The sequence below is a fragment of the Myotis davidii genome, unplaced genomic scaffold, assembly GCF_000327345.1.
Source record: "Myotis davidii unplaced genomic scaffold, ASM32734v1 scaffold2011, whole genome shotgun sequence".
NCBI lineage: Eukaryota > Metazoa > Chordata > Mammalia > Chiroptera > Vespertilionidae > Myotis > Myotis davidii.
This window is the reverse complement of record NW_006283148.1, coordinates 312,406-332,359: the sequence shown is the minus strand read 5'-3', so window position 1 is coordinate 332,359 and position 19,954 is coordinate 312,406. Positions and strand designations below refer to the sequence as shown.

General features: G+C 37.6%; 1 protein-coding gene across 1 annotated transcript in view; it reads right to left on the bottom strand.

Moving 5' to 3' along the window:
* Positions 1 to 4,947: 4,947 nt before the first annotated feature.
* Positions 4,948 to 19,954, bottom strand: part of TSC22D2 (TSC22 domain family member 2) — a 56,983-nt gene continuing 41,976 nt past the window's right edge. The window contains exons 5-6 of the mRNA XM_006753467.2: positions 7,946 to 7,997; positions 4,948 to 6,514 (exon numbers count right to left, since the gene is read on the bottom strand). Of these exons, the coding sequence (XP_006753530.1) occupies positions 6,254 to 6,514; positions 7,946 to 7,997 (313 nt within the window). The 3' untranslated portion in view covers positions 4,948 to 6,253. The remainder of the gene's footprint in view (positions 6,515 to 7,945; positions 7,998 to 19,954) is intronic.

Genomic DNA, 19,954 nt, shown 5'->3' with positions numbered 1-19,954 from the left:
CATTGAATGGTAACTGATTTTGTCAGCTAAGAAAATGTGTTGCTTATGAGACAATAGATGATATAATTCATGACACAAATTCTGTTCTAGTTAAGTTTGATTTAAATCAGTTCCATTCTCTACAAACTTGGAGTATTAAAAAAATGTGTAAACATTTTTTTTAGAGGACACCTCATAGGCTCAAAGCAGAGATGGGGGAGGCTTTTCACCAGGTCCCCTCTTTTAAAAGCATCTTTTAAAAAAAATATGTATTTTATTGATTTTTTACAGAGAGGAAGGGACAGGGATAGAGAGTTAGAAACATCGATGAGAGAGAATTATTGATCAGCTGCCTCCTGCACACTCCCCGCTGGGGATGTGCCCGCAACCAAGGTACATGCCCTTGACCGGAATCGAACCTGGGACCCTTGAGTCTGCAGGCCGATGCTCTATCCACTGAGCCAAATCGGTTAGGGGCAAAAGCATCTTTTGATATTAAAGCTTTTTGGTGAGTTAAAGTTATTTCCTCACAATGTCAGAGTTTCACGTGGCATGTTGAACCTTCCATTCAATGAATGATATGAAGTTCACAAACTATGACTTAGACTTTGAATAAACAATATGGCACTTTAACTTTTACTTTCAGATTGGACTGAAAGCTCCTGAAGTGCACAAATCATGTCCCATTCATCTTTCTGTCCCCAAATATGAACAGAAATAGGATTCCATTGCATTTCAACAGTGTTTCTACAAAGTAAAATATAAAACCCAAATTTCTCAAAAACAAACCCTGCATTTTTTTTTTTTTAGTAGGAACACTAGAATTATACACTGACCTGATATTTTATGGCCAAATGTAGGGGAAATGTCCCTTTGCTGCCGTGAACTTCTCAGGTACAATTTATTGATAGATGTGCCTGTGAAATGACAGCAACAACTGATCTGGAAAACATTTTAGATTTCAGGGGGCAAGAATGCTTTACATATGTTATGTAGAAATATCTCAGGCATGCAAAAGAATGAAATGAATAGGGAAACTGAGCTTTTTTTATGGGAAAGAAGTGTGGCATTTGCCTCAGTTATTTTTATGGATTAACTTGGCACACCTTTTCCTTCCCTCTTGCAAAGGGATACCTTTGGCTTCCGTGGTCTTAGTCCATAAACTTAGTTGCTGTGTTTTATAGCTCAACCCATGACATCAGACTATGGGAAAATTCCTCAAACTGCCTTACCTATCAGTTTCCTCAGTGAGGAGAAGGAAAAATAAAGCTAATTTACCATCTAAGCACGTTGAACAAATGCTATAACCAAGTAGACTATGCCAGTGCACAATACCAGCTTCTTACTTTACCATGGTCAGTTTTGAAAGGCTGTCTACTTTATGATGATTCTGTTAAGAAACAAAAATGTCTGTGACCTTTAGCTTGCTGTGTATAGCCTCACTTAGCCTTTTTCATATGTGACACAGCATGTCATACCAACTGTAGCCCACTAAGAAAATTATAAAATAGCACTTTCTCCACTTACAAAGGAAATACACACACACACACACACACACACACACACACACAGCAGATCTTGCTATAGAAATTCTGTGACCTGGTATAGAAATATATGAAACAGGTGTATTCTGGAATGTTGAAAAGGAGAAAATAGGATTCAAATATACGTGGCTAAATAATAAACTATTAGTATTGCTAGAAAATAGAAACATGGATTACTAGGGTTGAGGTAGGAGGAGGTGGGAAAAAAGGTCCAGTCTCACATAGGTGAGGGAATTGAAGGAAAGAAAGCAGCTTTCTGAATCAAACTATGGCAAAGAAGGAGAGGTTGGAGCCTAGCAAAACCGATTCTAACTTGGCTGCCAATACCTGCAATGGGGCCAGAGCCCATATTATCCTTTCTGGGGAGGAAGGGATAGCTCTGAGGGACAAGCTTTGGACTAATGCTTCTGGGCGACTCTAATGCCAGTCACCATAAAAGTACTACATTTGGTTTACCTTTATGGCTGAATTTATGCAGAGGCATAAAGTGACAGCCAAGACTCATCTAGTCCTCACTCCCACGCCCTTTTGCTAAATTCTGGAAATTTATTTAATAGGAAACAAAGATTTTCATTTCCTAGAGATATATGACTGTTGGAAGGAAAAATCTGACTCAGACTTTCTAAGACTTACAGCTCTCTGATTTTTTCCTTGGAGCAATAAAGAACAGGAACCTGATGCTGGGAATGGAATGTTCATTGTGGAGGAAAAAAATGGTACTGAAAGACCCAAGACAGACTTCCTTCATGAGCATCATGAGATTGCCTATGTAATTTCACTTAACTCATCATTTTTGGATCATGGTCCCTCCTCAATTAGTTCTCAGCTTCCAGTTTCAGCCTTCAATCTACCTTCCATTTGTCACTGGAGTGATTAATTTTCCTAAAATGCAAATCTGATCACAATCCCACTTCTTAAAATCATTCTTACTTTCTGAATGACTAGAAGCCAAACTACTGAGGTGGGGGAGGCAGTCATTGCCAGTCTGCCTCCACTGAAACAAATCTGTGGCTAACCAGGGAACTCTATGTTTTCCAGTAAAACTTTGAGCAGTTTTCTTACTCTTGTGATCTTCAAGTGTCAATCAGGTGTCACCTCTTGAGGAAACCTTTCCTGACAGCCATCGTTGACTGTGTATGTCTTTATTATTATTGCATTGTATCTGATGATTTGCCTATATTCCCGATTAAACTGTGAATCTTGAGGGCCAGGTTTTGTCCTTTTAGCAGGATTATTTAAGAAAATGGAGTCATCAAAGTACCTGCCACTCAACTACAAAGCTGCCATTAAAAAAATCCACAAAAACATGACTTCAGATCTCGACAATTTGTTTCCAGAAAATTAGCTATTTCTGGGTCCACAGATATATTTCCATGAAGAACAGGTATTTTGATTATTCTAATCTTAAGGCATCTCCCCCCCCCCCCCCCCACACACACACACCCATGCTCCTCCCCCAGCTTAAAGGTCCAGGAGTGACTAGAGTTTGGAGGTTGGAGAAATACCACAATCTCTGACCTGTGACAATTCTTAAATGATGACATCTGTGATTATCCATCACTGGGGCTAGATGATAAAGCATTCTTGTCTTAATACTTCTACTTAGCTTAGAACTTTGGAAAATATTCAGCTATTTGGGAGATATGAGTTAAAACAACTGCATATTTAATACCTAAAGGGGGGAAGGGGTGTGGCAAGCTGTAATATCATTGTAACTAGCTAAAACGAATTTTCTTTGGGGAAAGTTAGGTTTGTATTACAGACACACTGCCATATCAGAAACAAAATTTTCTACCTATGATTTTCTGGTTGGCTAAAGTAATAGAAATATATGGCACCCTGGCCTATGCACCCTACACAAAGAATTAATAGATGGCACTCCTATAAGAATATGCCCCCCAAACTGGCATCTCAATAAATTAATATTCCAGCTATATGGAGCAGAAGACCCTAAACCTCTCAAGTAAAACTAAAATTTACTTCAGATCCTAAACAAACTAATCAATTGGGAGAATGCCTGATATTTCCAAATACACTATATCTGATGCTGAAAATACAATAGTTTTCCCATCCTTAAGTTTGGCTCTGACTTTGGAGTGGGGACGTGCCTTATGAGTAGGTTTGGATGTAAAGGCTTCCTTTCAGTTACTTTCGGTGGTGTATGTGGGAGAAGGTTGGATTCAAAGGGAAGGGAGGGGTAAGAGCAGAGGACTATCATAGTTTTGCAATTTTTGAACAATGAATCATGAGTTGAGAAACTTCTCATGTCATTCAACTGAAAAGTGTATTAATATTTAAGACTCTTGATACATGTTGCCAAACTACTTTCTACAAGTACACAGGAAAATTTGTCTTTCTACAATGGGTCCTGCTATCTAACAATTTGCTAAATATTAATTTGCATGTCTTAGGTTACTAGAAACTGCCATTTCTGCTGCGAACTATCCATGTTTATTTCTTTTCTATTGTTATTTTTTAAAATGTAAAAGTGGTAATAATTGCTTCTAATTACCATTTTAAACTAACATTAATCATTTCCTTTGTGACTATTACTTTTATGTTTATAAAGTGTTTTTCTGTCCCCTGAATCAAAAGCTGTATGTTCACAAATTTCTACCTTTCTAATACTAGTTTTCCTCCACCTGTATTAAATATCACACTGTTTGCACTCGAGGGGCACAACTAGTGAGCCTTTTGGTTAACATTCCAACACGGAAGTTCCACTTTCTATCTCACCGTATTCCACTCACATCTTCAAGGCTGCTTTTTCAAGCCTGTGTACTTAGTTCCTTTAGTTATTTTTAATGGTATCCATTAACTTTAAAATTTGTTTATACTGAATATATCCTGCAACACAACTAGAATATAAAATATTTGGTAACCCGATGTATACCCAATTTTATGCATTTAGTTTGTGGCTAATCTGATCAAGTTTTTATTTTGAATAGATAAAGAACATTAACTCCTGATTAGCTAGCTGGCTATAGATACAGAGCATGTTAATTTTTATAGGCACCTTTCTGAATTCAAGTAAAAGTTTTGGTAGACAAGGATTTCCTATTTAAAGTCATTGACATAATATGAATATTAAGTACAAATATTGCTCAACATTCTTGCATTCTTTAAACTATTTTACTTTGAAAACTTAAAAACTATCATGAAGTCATTAATAACACAGATTTTCATTCAAGGAATATTTTGAACTGTGAAAATACAAATTGAATCAAATTAAATTTTGAACACATATAGAGCCAAATATTTCAACAAAACTGCAGTTTAATTTCAGAAAATGTGTTAAAATATATATTTATACATCAATTTCTGACATACACTTAATGTGTTAGTATACACAAAATGATGTTTTCTCTTGAAACTGTATTTATGAAATGTACATTTTAATTTAAATACTCAGTATACACTGCACTTTATCTGCATGTTGCATTTATTAAATACATTAAAATCTGCAATGTAACAAAACGTCTTTTGCATACGAAATTCAAAACACCATTTTAAATGAACAAAAGATGGCTCACTTCATTTTATTTTGTACTTTACAACTAGTGTATAATACACTAGCTCAGCTCCACCATACTACCTGTTCTTTCTTTTTTATTTGACATTGTTCACAGACTAGTACATATTACAATAAGAGTGCTGAATAAAAACATGAGGTACGAAAGTGGTTCAAAGAGTATAGGTCATGCAGATCATGCTAGACAGCAAAGAAAATTGTGACCAAGAAAACACTAAATAAAAATACATAAAGAATGTGCATTATAAAAAAAAAACAAAAACAACCCCCCCCCCCCCAAACTCCATTACACAGCTTTGCTTCTTTGGTTACAAAGTAGGTTGAACAATTTCACAGCTTTTTTTCCCCACCCCCCGCTCCCAAAAAAGTCATACGAAATGTTGAAAAGCAGAGGAATCGTGGCAATTTCTCTATTAGAAAGTAGAAACAAATGAACAAAGTTTTCTTCATCAAAATAGCCCAATTATTTATTATATCACAATAATTGGTTACTACCTGTACAGTTGCACTATGTTCTTCATACTTACACTATACAAAATTTACATTCAAGCTGGGTCTTTACTACTAAAAATAAATACCGAAGGTAAATTGCCATTAGTGTTAGAAATATGCCAGGATTCTTTTGTTCAATTATTGCCTAAACGTTTAATCTGTTAAATGCAATCCTGTCTTTCAATTCCTTTACTGATACTTATAATTATTCAAAAATTAAAAAAGTTCTGTGACATTGTTCATGTACATTATGAAAATAGCAGCCCTGTAATAAATAAAACACAAATAAATGAAAACTTATGTAGGCAAATGTTACTGATACTGAAAGAAAAGTGGCTCTTTAGATGAACTGTTATTTATAATATGATAGGAAGGCTCAGGGTAAATCCATGGATGACAGACACATGGAAGAGCCACTAAAGCTCTTAAAGGACTCATACGCACCAGGTAAAATGCAGACTTTGCTTGCTTTAATAAACCCCATCTATTATTCTCCTTGTGTATTGATGACATAAAACTGGACATCAACAGCACTGCATGACATCTCAAAGAGAGGAAAAGCTCTTGTAGAATGATTGTCTAATACTGAAAAGGCCAAACACATAACCGAAGCATGGCTACTTGCTTTCATATAAAGTGGAAAGAACACCAGTGGCACACAGGATAGATTGCTTTCAGTTTTTTTTCTTAATGAGGCAAGAAAGCTTTATGCTGAGGAGACATTCGGCTGCTGTGGAGGTTGCGTTGGCTGCGGAGGCTGTGCTATCACTGCTTGCTGTTGAGAAGTGCTACCAGGATTGGCCTGTTGGGCTGGGAGTTGGGATAATTGATCATTGTTTGAAAGAGACTTTAACAGTGCATTTTCTCGTTCAAGTAAAGAGTTTCTTTCAACTAATTCTTTTATTTGTTCCTTTAGAACTTCCACTTCTTCTCTTACTGCATACATCAAATGGCTTTTCACCAGATCCTGTGAAAAACAAAATTAGGAATGTCAAAAAGAGAGAAAGGAAAAGGTGTTGCTATTTGGTTCTAGCCTACCTGGTGCCTTATAAATGTAAGTTGTTTTTATATTAGTTTTCCTGCTCTTGTTTTTAATGTTTCTACTATATCATGACTGGCCCTAAGGAAGATGGGGGAGAAAAAACCCAGTTTCCAAGTAGGGCAGCAAGCCCAGGATTTTTTCCCCAAAGTTTAGAGAGATTTCCAAAGATACTAGCTCCTTAAATTGTCAATTATAAGCTTAGAATTAACAACAACAACAAAAAAGTTTGAAAACCACATGCTTAGATGTTGGGCTAACAGTGGTCAGCAAACTGTGGCTCGCGAGCCACATGCGGCTCTTTGGCCCTTTGAGTGTGGCTCTTCCTAAGCCTTAGGAGTACCCTAATTAAGTTAATAACAATGTACCTACCTATATAATTTAAGTTTAAAAAATTTGGCTCTCAAAAGAAATTTCAATTGTTGTACTGTTGATATTTGGCTCTGTTGACTAATGAGTTTGCCGACCACTGGGCTAAGAGAACAAAGGATATTAAACTGTCTGTTATTAAACTGGTTATATAGTACTACTTTAAGAGATATGGTGGTCTGCAATTTCCAACTTTAAAACCCTGTTTTTTAAAAAAGTTTGAGACTAATGGTCCTTATTTTAGCCTGTTATAAAATATGTAAGAATATTTTACATAATATAAACAGACTATCTTTAAGGAAACAAAAAATTTTAATAATAGAAATCAGAACCAGAATCAATAGAAACAAGTCTATTTATTAAGACAGTGGTTCTCAACCTTCCTAATGCCACGACCCTTTAATACAGTTCCTCATGTTGTGGTGACCCCCAATTTCATTGTTACAAATTGAACATAATTAAAGCATAGTGATTAATCACAAAAACAATATGTAATTATAGATGTGTTTTCCGATGGTCTTAGGCGACCCCTGTGAAAGGGTCGTTTGACCCCCAAAGGGGTCGCGACCCACAGGTTGAGAACCACTGTATTAAGAGTACAAACAATGCCTGTAAATGACCAAAGGATGACAAAACTTTCCAGCTGAAGTTTTCATTTTAATGTTCTTTTGTCTCTAAACTATTTTTGATGCTGAAATATTTTGGGGGAACATAATGCATTTTGATTATGTATACCCCCCCAAGATGGTCTTTTATCAATGGTAATGCATGAAATGTGAGATGTTGAAATGGGGAAAATATTTACTTCATTGGTATTTTTAGGCTAAAAATTTTCAATATTCTAACAACTTCAACTAAATCTCATTATAAAAAAAATATACTTTGGTCATCTTGGTTTAAATAAATTAGGTGTTTGTTTTTTAGAATTGATAACCAAGTGCTTTAATAGAACCAACAATCTATAAAATGAGAGGACTATAAACTACTTACCATTGCTTGTTCTATTTTGTTGTCAATGGCTACACCACCTGCCCCAGATGCACTGGAAAAAATTACAATATTTCATTAAATTATTCTAAAAAATGCAATTTCCCTTCCACCTCTTAAAATAAAAACAACTATCTGTGTTTTACTTAAAATAAAAAATAGTAATTTAAGTCTATTCTCAAATTTCAGTACTTAGAGCTCTCATTTTGAAAATGAGGATCTCAGTAAATAGTTGACTTCTAAAAATCCTTTGTAGTTCCAACTTTTCTAATTTGCCTATGACAATATATGCTACTTTAAAAGTAACTCCCAATTTTATTCAGTTCTCAATTCAGTGAATTTAAAAAGATAAATTTTGAATGAATTGTACCCTCTCCACACCTCTTAAACTTCATTTACCAAGTATATATCTTAAATTGCCTTTCAGGTGGAAATCCTAGTAGTTGCTTATTGCATTAAACATCAGATGATGACTTTTCTTCTATATATTTGATATTTTAACGTCTGGTTTAAAAAGTTTTTAAACTGACTTATAGAAATGATTCAAAGGGCTTTAGGGCAAACAGTACTTGCAGTGTTGATTAACAAGGAACTCAACATTCTGGCAGATCTACAAGCTTTGATTGCAGGTTACTAGCTGGCAAAATCATCTACTAAGGTATGTGGTTTGGACTAGTTTTTTCTGGAAATAATTGGAAATAGTCTAGCAGGTAAGTATATCTCAAGTTCAAATATCAGCATGTATGACAGTGACAAAGGCTGAATAACTGTCATCTTTGGAAGTAGTGAGGATCTATATCCTTTTGTTGGTGTTTTTGTAAATTTTGAAGAACAGTGATTAGGTTTTCTTATAAAGACAAACATGATATTTTAGCCCACTGTATCAATACAAAAAAACACCTTTAAACAACTTTTATATAAAACCTCACTAAATATTCTTTATAAAGTATACCCCACCCAAGAAAATCTAAATGGTAACATATCTTAAGACTACTATACTTTAGATCAGCGGTTCTCAACCCGTGGGTCGTGACCCCTTTGGGGGTCGAACGACCCTTTCACAGGGGTCGCCTAAGACCATGGGAAAACACGTATATAATTACATATTGTTTTTGTGATTAATCAGTATGCTTTAATTATGTTCAATTTGTAACAATGAAATTGGGGGTCACCACAACATGAGGAACTGTATTAAAGGGTCGTGGCATTAGGAAGGTTGAGAACCACTGCTTTAGATGATAAGGACCCTCAATGTTATAACAAACTGGGGCTCAGAAATATGTCTGATGTAGTAGTGCCTTTTACATTATAATCCAAGTAGATCTGGTCATAATCCTGGTTCTGCTACTCACTACCCACATGACCACTACCAAATCGATATTTAACTTGCCTACACCTCAGTTTCCTCATCTGTAAAATGAAGGGATTGGTGTCAATTCCTCACTAGGAATAATAAAACCTAATTCTATTTTAAAAACTTCTTAGCCTGGTGAGGATATAGAAGTGGCAAGGCCTTCTCAAAACTCTGAATCAAAACATGGAAAACACTAAGCTTTTTTATCTGAGCATTAACCACATTAATTGCAGCATACTGCTTCACCTTTTGCTGCTATTTTTTTCTAAGATGAAAAAAGGCTTCTGTATACCTAAAGTGGTATCTATCTATCTATCTATCTATCTATAGATATATAATTAATAAATATTTATATTGGCCACAACTTGGTAAAAAAGATAGTGAGAGACATTTAAAGTTTGCCTGAGAATCTTAGATTATACTTTCTATGTTTTTATTTCTATGTCAAGGGAAAACTGAATTAGTTTGTCATTTCATGACTTAAATACATTCAATTCTTTTAACACAAGTCTTAATTAATACACCTTAAATGCTAATTTTAACTTCAATTTTATATATTAACAAAACCAAAACAAAAAAGCTCAAACCCTCAAAAGAAGGGTTCATTGCTTCTCTTTCTTAAATTAAAATCAGTAAGTTTCCAAACCATTCCTTTAGTTAAGGAACAATAATTAGCATGCTATTCTTTGCTGATTTAGTAAACTCTGGTCCTGGCTCAGCCCTCTTTTAACAGATACAGAGGAACAGGTTTTTAAACATAAATAAATCATGCTGAAAATGTGTGTCCCTTAAAAGTTATTATTTCAATTTTGTTAAGCATTGTACTTTACCAAGAATTAAATCAGTCACAGATACAACTATTATCACTGTAGTGACCTTTAGCTATTTTGACGCCTGTTATTTGTGAATTCTAGAACCTACTGCAGTGGTTTTCAAACTTCAGCAGCAGAATCATCTGGTGGTCTTGTTAAAATCCAGATTGCTGAGCTCCACCTTAGTTTCTGATACAGATTTGGATTGGGCCCAGGATTTTCATTTCTAACAAGTGGCCAGGTGATGCCCCTGCTGCCGGACTGACCATATCACATGCACTTTGAGAACCACTGGCTTACCGAGATGAAAGTGGTAATAATAATAATAATAAAACCTAATTCTATTTTAAAAACTTCTTAGCCCGGTAAACAAAACTCTTCATGACCCTGAACTCTGCCTTCTATAGTCTCCTTTCCTCTCATACTCCATCTGGCCTATTGTGTTATGGTCTTACATAACTATTTTTGGTCTGTGGAACACATATTCTCTCAGGTTTCCATGCCTTTGCAGAAACTGCTCCCTCACCTGGAAATGCTGACAGTTCTAATTCACCTGGTTAGCTTTCACTTGTTCCTTTCAGGGGTGGGGAACCTTTTCCTGATAAGGGCCATTTCAATATTTATAACATCCTTCAAGGGCCATACACAAAATTATCAACTTCAAAGTTAGCCTGCTATATTTAGTCAAACATTTAATTACCTCAACCCTAATGCCTTGACAGGGCCAGTCCAAATGATTTCTCAGGCCTTATACGTTCCCCACCCCTGCTTTAGATGCTCCAGTGTCATCTTTTTTGTGCTGCCTTTTGATTTCCTAAGGTAGAACTCATTACTCCATCCCTCCTGTGGTCCACAAGTCTTTACTCACTTTGTGAATTCTGGGAAATTATTAAACCTTTCTAGACCATATTTTTTTTCCATCTAAAATAAGGGATTACATGCCCTAATTCATAAATTCCTGTGACAATGAAGTGGGCTTAAACAATACTACCACTGTTAACTGTGCTCGTGGAGGGATGTTGCTTATCTTCTTCACCTGTGGGAAGAGTGAGCACAGTGCTTGGCACATAGAAGCTCAAATGCATGCTGAGTCAATATGACAGTAATTTGACTTGAAACAATTACTGACTCACACTAGAGAGCCATTAAAATTTTTTGAGTTTGACTAAATCAGTATTCTCAAAGTACGGTCCCTGGACCAGCAGCATCAGTATTACCTGGACCTTGGAAATGTAAATATTTGGGTCTATCCCAGACCAACTGAATTAGATACTTTTGAGGTAGGACCCAGGAAGTCTAATCATTCCTCCAGGTGTTTCTGATAAAAACTAAAGTTTGAGAACCACTGCTTTAAGTAGCCTGATTTACAATAAAGATACTATTATGATACGTAGTCTTAAATAAGCAGATAAGAGGGTATTCTAAGATCCCAGAAAGTGGTTTAAGAATATTGTTTCAATGAGGGCAACAAGTTTTCTATTGTGTTCAAAGCCAACACAGTGGTTTGAGCTTCATGTTCTCTAAGATCAACTGAAGCAGAATGATGAATAATCTTCCTTCATTTACTTCTTTGACCTAACACTAAATATTATACTTATTTTATTTTTTCTTGTTGCACTCACTACACTATAACTTGATGGTTAACTAGTTTCTGAACTTAAACTCCTTAAGGGAAGGCTTCCTAAGACTTTTATAACTATTCTTGTAAACTTTAAGTGCTATATAAAGGCAAGGGATAATTTTTTTTTTAAAGAAGCTTCCTGTTTACTATGGGCCACTCTTTTAGAATAAAATCATACCTCGATTAGCATTTACTAGGTGAATTAAAAACTGTGGGTCTGGAACCTGGTCAGTGTGGTTCGGTGGTTGAGCGTTGACCCATGAACCAAGAGGTCTCTTAATTGAATGCTGGTGGGGGCACAGGCCTGGTTGCTGGCTCAATCCCCGCTAGGGGGCGTGCAGGGAGACAGCCAATAGATGTTTCTCATCCATGTTTCTATCTCTACTAGAGGCCTGGCGCATGATAATTCATGCACTGGAGGGGGGGTCTCTCAGCTAGGCCTGCCCCCTCTCGCAGTCTGGGAGCCCTCAGGGGCGCGAGGCGACCCGGCGATCAGGGGAAGGTGATGTCCCCATCACACCTCTGCTGCTGCCATGGCTGGCAGCACAAGCCTCAGCCGGCCCTGGTTATCTGAGCCTCGGGCAACACTGGGTAGCTGGGCAGCCGCCATTCAAGGCTTGCCTGCACCTTAGGCCGGCCCTGGGCAGCTGGGGGCTAAGGGGACTGAGGGACTCCAGAGGCAGGTGCCCAGCCTTGCTGTGTGCCTGCCGTTCCAGTGGGGCTGAGGGGACTGGGCGCCACCATCTTGTGGCTGTGGGTGCTGCCATCTTTGAGGGTGGGGCAGTCAATTAGCATATTCCCTCCTTATTGGCCATGGGCACCGTCATCTCTGTGACGGTGTGAGGGTCAATTAGCATATTCCCTCTTTATTAGATAGGATATCCCTCTCCCTTCCTCTTTCACACTGAAATCAATAAAAAAACATACAAAAAAATAGTGGCTATGGAGAAAATGGACAGAAATATAGAATTGTGTGTGTGTGTGTGTGTGGGGGGGAAATAAGAATGCTATTTTTGTATAATGGATTTTTATTTACTGGAAATGCAGCCCCCAAAGAATCAAATGAGCTTGAATTAAGTGTTTTCAAAAAGTTAATTACAATCACATTCAAAGGAGAAGTAAAACTCAAAAGAATCAATGCTACTGCAAGATAGCTTGGCTTTCCATATTTTTGTTCATGTTTTAATTCATCCCAACTGGCTCCTGACCACAGCTTTTCTTCCCAAGCTGCCTTACTTTTACCACAACAGATCACTTGCAACTTCACTGAGAAGAGGAGGCCAGATATAAACCTCCAGCTTCACAAGTTCCCCATATTTTCATATATTTTTTTAATCCATTGCTTTTTAGAAAGAATGGAAGGGGGAGGGAGAGACAAAAACACACTGATTGGTTGCCTTCTGCATGCCCCCGACCAGGGCCGGGCGCCTGCAACCTAGATACACCTTGACCGGAAAACCCGGGACCCTTCAGTGTGCATGCTGAGGCTCTATCCACTAAGCAAACTGGCTAGGCAAGGCCATCCTTCTTAATAGGACCAACTGCTTCATTCATACTGTCAGCTCAACAACTTTGTACAAACCATCTCCATTCGTTCCTTTCTAAAAAGTAAAACCAGAGTCATGTTAATTTGATCTCACATAAAAAAGAAACATTAAAAAAACCACACAGAAAAATTCAAAATAAAACAACTATCAGAACCCACTCTTTTTCTTTATTAATGTGAACAAAGACATCATGGCTACTTGTTTAAAAATACTGCAAATTTCTTCTTTTACATTTTGACTACTTTGTCTTTCTTCTCTTCTTCCCTGAACACAGAAGCTAATTAACAAAGCAATACGAAAGAGAAAAAGAACACTTAAATGACTGCCTACTTTATAGCAGGCACACATCACTTTAGTGAGTCCTTCTTACAAACATGAGCAACATTTTCATTTTATAGTTGAGAAAACGGAGGTCAAAGACACAATGCTAGGGAGAGGAGTCAAACCTAGACCTAACTAATGTCAAAACACAGGCTTTTTCTACCATAACAGTAAGACTGCGAAAGAAAGCAAGTAACTACAATGACCTGAAATAAAGAATTGTGTATGAACAATGCTTTGACTAAGTACCACATGCTAGTTGTGAAACCATAGCATGGATCCATAGACTAAAACTGTTCATAACTGCCATTTATCTTATCTAGCACATTCCTAGAAGAGGTTCTGCTCTGAGAACAAGGGAGGTAACTTCTTGGAAAAGGCACTTGCTCAGTGATCTTTCGACATCCAGTATAGTTTACCTAGTCGCTAAGAACTAATGTTCTTTTGGTTTGTTAGAAAGCTGAAGATATCTTCAAAATATATGTCTATATGCAGAATATTGCAGAAAAATTACCTTGCTTTACCCAAAGACGCTTCTGACTTCCACAATCACAAAATCCACTATAGGAATTTCCCAAATTATAAAATCAAATCTTTTGTATTAAGAACTTCTTACAATGAGCTGGCAAATCTGATATACTTATGGTCAAGCTCCACCCAAACCAGGTAAAAATGATTCATTATAAATTTTCAAGTAGAAGCTACAATCATTCTTGGAGGCCAGGCTCAGGAATCACCTACAGTTACATTTCAGGATTTTAAAAACTCACAAAAATGCCCCAGGGAGATTTTTATGATTGGTAACATAAATTGAGTGATTTTTGTGAATGATGAAGGCTAAACATAGCAGGTAAAATGGATACTCACAAAACTAAAGACTATTATTTTCTCCAGTAACCAGTCTTACAATGGTGTGAAAAAAGCTCTTACCAAGGAACTATTAAAAACCCAGGTAAATATTTATATAAAGATTGATACTTATTTTTATTTTGGACAGTTATACAAAAACCTTGTTCACCAATACCTCAATGTATTTTTATATTCATCTAATTAATTTTAGGTCAAAATCCTGCCAGAAAAGAATGCTTAGAGAGGAAAATGGGATCCACATCAATTTTTTGGCTTTGGATGTTATATTTTGGCCATGTAAGACATCATCACTGGGGGGACTCGGTGAAGGGATATATGAGACCTCCCTGTACTTTTATTTTGCAAGTTCTTATGACTCTATAATTATAATTTATAATTATTTCAAAATAAGAGCTAAAAAAAGATACATGCACATGGTAAAAAAAAAATTCAGAGTATACACTAGAAGGGTATACAACCAATAAAGTCCCTCTCCTACCTCAGGGTCCCTTTGTATTCTCTATATTAATGACCTTTTAAAAAGCCCATTTATGGTCCTAGCTGGTTGGCTCAATGGATAGAGCATCAGCCTGTGGACCAAAGGGTCCCAGGTTAGATTCCAGTCAAGGGCCCTGGGCCATGGTTCATGCAGGAGGCAACCAATCGATGTGTTTCTCTCATATCGATGTTTCTCTGTCTTTCCCTCTCTCTTCTAAATCTCCCTAAAAATCAATGGAAAAATATCCTCAGGTGAGGATTAACAACAAGAACAAGAAAAAAGCCCATTAACGCCCTGGCTGGTTTGGCTCAGTGGATAGAGCCTTGGCCTGTAGACTGAAGGGTTCAATTCCAGTTAAGGGCACATGCCTGGGTTGCGGTCTCAATCTCCAGTAGGGGGCGCACAGGAGGCAACCGGCCAATCATTCTCTCTCATCGTTGGTGTTTCTATCTCTCTCCCTCTACCATCTTTCTCTCTGAAGTCAATACATATATATTAAAAGAAAAAGAAAAAAGCCCACGTAGGAAAAAGTCTTTAATACTTTGGAGTAGGAGAGATCTTTCTCATTATGTCTCAAAATAAAAAACTTCAATAATTTCCCTAAAATATAAAATACTTCTATAAATCTATGAGAAAAATGGGTAGAATTCACATGTACAGTTCACAAGAATACTCAACATTCCATTCATAATAAAAAAACAGAGTAAAACTATAATGTAATACCATTTGCCTACCCAGATTGGCAAATATATTAAAATTTAATACACTGCTAGTGAGGCTATAGGAAAATGGGCCTTCCATGCAGCACTGTTGCAAGTTTTATAACCTGTATAGAGAACAATTTGGCTTTATTTAATTTTACACACACACACACACACACACACACACACACACACTTTTATTTACTTTTTGAGCCAGCAATCCTACATCTGGGTTTATCCTATAGATATTTATACATACACAGGAGATAATGTATTTAAAAGGCTACTTATTACATCACTGTTTATTACAGCAATGCTCTATTAATAGGGAACTGGTTAAAGAAATCATGGTAGAGCATCCATTCAACTGAATACTACCCCATTTATAAAAAAACAAACACCCACAAAAATGCTTTTCTGTGTACTGAAATGGAAAACAGTGTGCCTTGGAGATCTTTAAAAGTAAAGATACAGATGTGTGTATATTAGCATTTGTCAAAGGGGGAGATAATATTGTATACTGTATTTGTTGTATACGTATAAAGAAATGGCAAGGATACACACATACACTTTATGAAAGTGGTTATATGTTTGGGAAGGCAGGCAGATAGGGGACAAGGACAGAAGTAAGACTATTTTCATTGAATTTTGGAGAATAATGAAAAATATTCCAAAATGAAAATGACTCACGGAGTTATTATCCTGTACAGTGTGAACTCAAGACATGAACAAATGGCAAACAGGAAGAATGAAAGGAGGGAAGAGGAGCCAACAACTCCACTTTCTTTAGGAAATGTTTCATTCTAGAAGATAAAGTACTATGGTCAACATAAGAAACAATAATAAATGTTAAATTATATTTGTGATTTGTAAAATTTATTTTCTTGGCTTAGGGTGAATTATAGTCACTTACAAATATGGTGTAGCCCTAACGGTTTGGCTCAGTGGATAGAGCGTCAGCCTGTGGACTCAAGGGTCCCAGGTTTAATTCCGGTCAAGGGCATATACCTTGGGTGCGGGCACATCCCCAGTAGGGAGTGTGTAGGAGGCAGCTGATCGATGTTTCTAACTCTCTCTCTCTCTCCCTTCCTCTCTGTAAAAAAAAAATCAATAAAATATATTTTTTAAAAAATGTTGTAAATAATGTTCATAATTCCCAGTATAGTTGTTTCTGTTTATAGTGATTCTGGTAAGTAAACAGTAAAAGTTTATAATAAATATCTAAAATACAACAGGCTACATAAAACTTACATAATAAAAATGTTACATTAAAAATGCATTTCAAAGAAGGTATAGATAAGATTAATATTAACTTTACCTTCTATGTGTGTGTGTGTTTTGTTGTTAATCTTTATCCAAGGATATTTTTCTATTGACTTTTAGAGAGAGTGGAAGGGAGGGGGAGAGACACAGACAGAGAAACATAGATGTGAGAGACACATCGATTGGTTGCCTCCTGCTCTTAGCCTGACCAAGGCTGGGGATTGAGGAGCTTGCAACTGAGGCATGTAGCTTTGACCAGAATCAAACCCAGAACTCTTTAGTTGGTGGGCCAACATTCTATTCACTGAGCCAAACTGGCTAGGGCCTAACTTTACCTCCTTTTTCCAAATCTTTTTAGATTTCTAAGTTATGATCTTTGGGGAAAATTATTTTAATATTTGGTAGTAAAATTCTGATATAATTATAGCTTTTTCTTGTAGAGCCACTCTAAGTAAACAATTAGAAAACAAACTGAACTAAAATTCTATTAAAACATTCAAGATGAGAGATATAAAAATTTAGTCTGGAAAAACTAGAAACTGACACAAAAGTGAAATACACATAGCAATTTTAGCATTGCAACTCAAATATTCCAAATAAATTAATAAAGTTTAACTAATATATTATTTCAAGTTAAATACTTAAATGGTATAAGAACATAAAATCATATCTACTTAAGATAAATGAACATATACACTAGCTAGTTATTTCTTATTAGACTAACATTAAGCAAGGTTTGACCGGATGAAAAATTTATTTCCTTCCTCTGAGTCAGAATGAAATAAGAAAGGGTGTGAGAAAGGGGTGGGAGGAGGGTGGCATTTCCTCAATGTTGGAATGGTTACATTTAGATCAGGCTCTCTCGACAGAGATTTCATTGTACTGTTTACATAACTGCAGCAATAGATAATTTGATGATAGCACAATTCATTACTAGGGAATGAAGGATACATGCTAAGAGGCTGAAGTTCAAATTAAAAATTTGACACTATAGTTCTGGCTACTTTAAATTATTTCCTGGAGACTGGGAAAATAGTATATGACTGATAATTATTATCTAGACTGAGATGTATACTGGTACCTATGAGTAAAAAAAGGGGAGAAGGATTAGAAAGGATTTCCAATTTTGCTAGTTGATGTCTAGCTCAGAATACTGAACCAAAATCTGAATAACCTAGTTATACTGAAAAGGAATGAAGTGGATATAGTTCCATATATTCATTCTAGATATTTTAAAAATATTCCTTTAGTCTTTTGGGATAGAAGTTGATGGCACCCAACTCCTATAAACATCAGAATTTAGAAATTAAAGTATAGCTTAATATAGTAAAAGATCTATGTTTTCCTTTTAAAGATACTTTTATTTTTTAAGAGAGAAACATCGATGTGAGAGCAACACATCAATCAGTCTATCAACTGCTGCCACCTGCACACTCCCTACTGGGGATTGAGCCCACAACCTGGGTATGTGCCCTCACCAGGAATCTAACCAGCAACCTTTTGGGATGACACCCAACCAACTGAGCCACACATAACAGGGCAAGATCTACATTTTTCAGTACTGATATTAGGAACCATCTTTCCTAGAAAATACAAAATTTATGTAGGAAAAAATTCAATAAAAATTCTCAATATAAATTAAGACATTAAAAACCTAAATAGGAATTCAAATTACTTCAGCTGTGGGAGGGAAAGAATAAAGATTTAGAAAAGACCATCCAGGGAAAGGACTATGTTTAATATATACATATATATATATTATGCAAATTAGCCCAGACCCAGTAACGCATCACTACTGAACAGCAGGGACCCGAGCAGCAGCAGGCTCCCAGCACTGCCAGCCCCTGAGCAGCCAGCACACCGTTGGGCCTGGAATAATGATGCATTCACAACAAGCCCAGAGTCACTGCACAGGAGACTGTGGATCAGGGAGCTGCAGATCAGGGGGGCTGCAGCTTGGGGGAGCTGCAGATCAGGGGGGTTACGGACCAGGGGGACTGCGGACCAGGGGGCTGTGGCACTGGGGACCCCAGCTCTGAGCCTAGAGCCTGGCCTCAGGGCTGCAGCTGTGACTGCGCTGCCCAGCGGAGAGCCCCACAATCTGCCCCACAGACTCAGGAGAGCCAACGGGTCCGTGGGGACGGTCTCACCTGATGCCCTTTACTCCGTGAGGAGGGCCCTGTGGATGGGAGTTGGGGGCTAGACCGTGACCAGCGATCAGTATTTGAAGAGGGAACCTTCAGCCCTGTGGACTTTCTCTCCCAACAAAGCTCCGACTCCTCCCTGCACTTGGGTCCTGCCAGAGGGCCATGCCGGGCCTGCCTGGCCGCTGCTCACACCCACTGGTGTCTGCAGTTCCATGTGGGACCGTAAACCATGTCTGAGCCACTCCGAGGTGGAGCCCACGTTATCTCTTTAAAGTTTTCATTTTTGCTGATCAGACCTTTGCCTTCTCAGGCGGTGTAGAAGCCAGGACGGTGGAGCTTGCAGATGGGCACCCAGGAGCTCCTCGGCTCCGGCTCCGAAGGCTTCATTCAGAGAAGGCGCCCCCTGCGCACCGCTCACCTCAGCCTGCAGGGAGCAGCACAGTCACCATGACAGGCATGTCCCCAAAGCTGTTCCTGAACCTCGCTCTTCCTTCCTTGTCTCCCAAAGTCCAACGCAGCCTGTGGCCAGACCCGCAGAGGGTTGGCTGGTGCCGCCAGCGCCCTCCTCAGGGCCCTCCCCAGTACCAGACAGGACCAGGCAGCAGTAGGGTGAGGCTGGCTTGGGGCAGACTTAGCCCCTGTAAGCTGTGTCGCAGTGGATCCTGAGCAGCAAGAACTTACCAATAGGGATGTTTGTGCAGATACTTTAAACAACTTCCACTTTTAAAACTGAATTGAAAAGCATAGATTGTTGCTCTAGAGATCAATGCTTCGGCTCACGAGTTCAATTCATTCTGGTCAAGGGCACATGCACAGGTTGTGGGCTCGATTTCCAGTAGGGGGAGTGCAGGAGGCAGCCAATTCCTAATTCTCTATTGTTGATGTTTCTCTCTCCCTG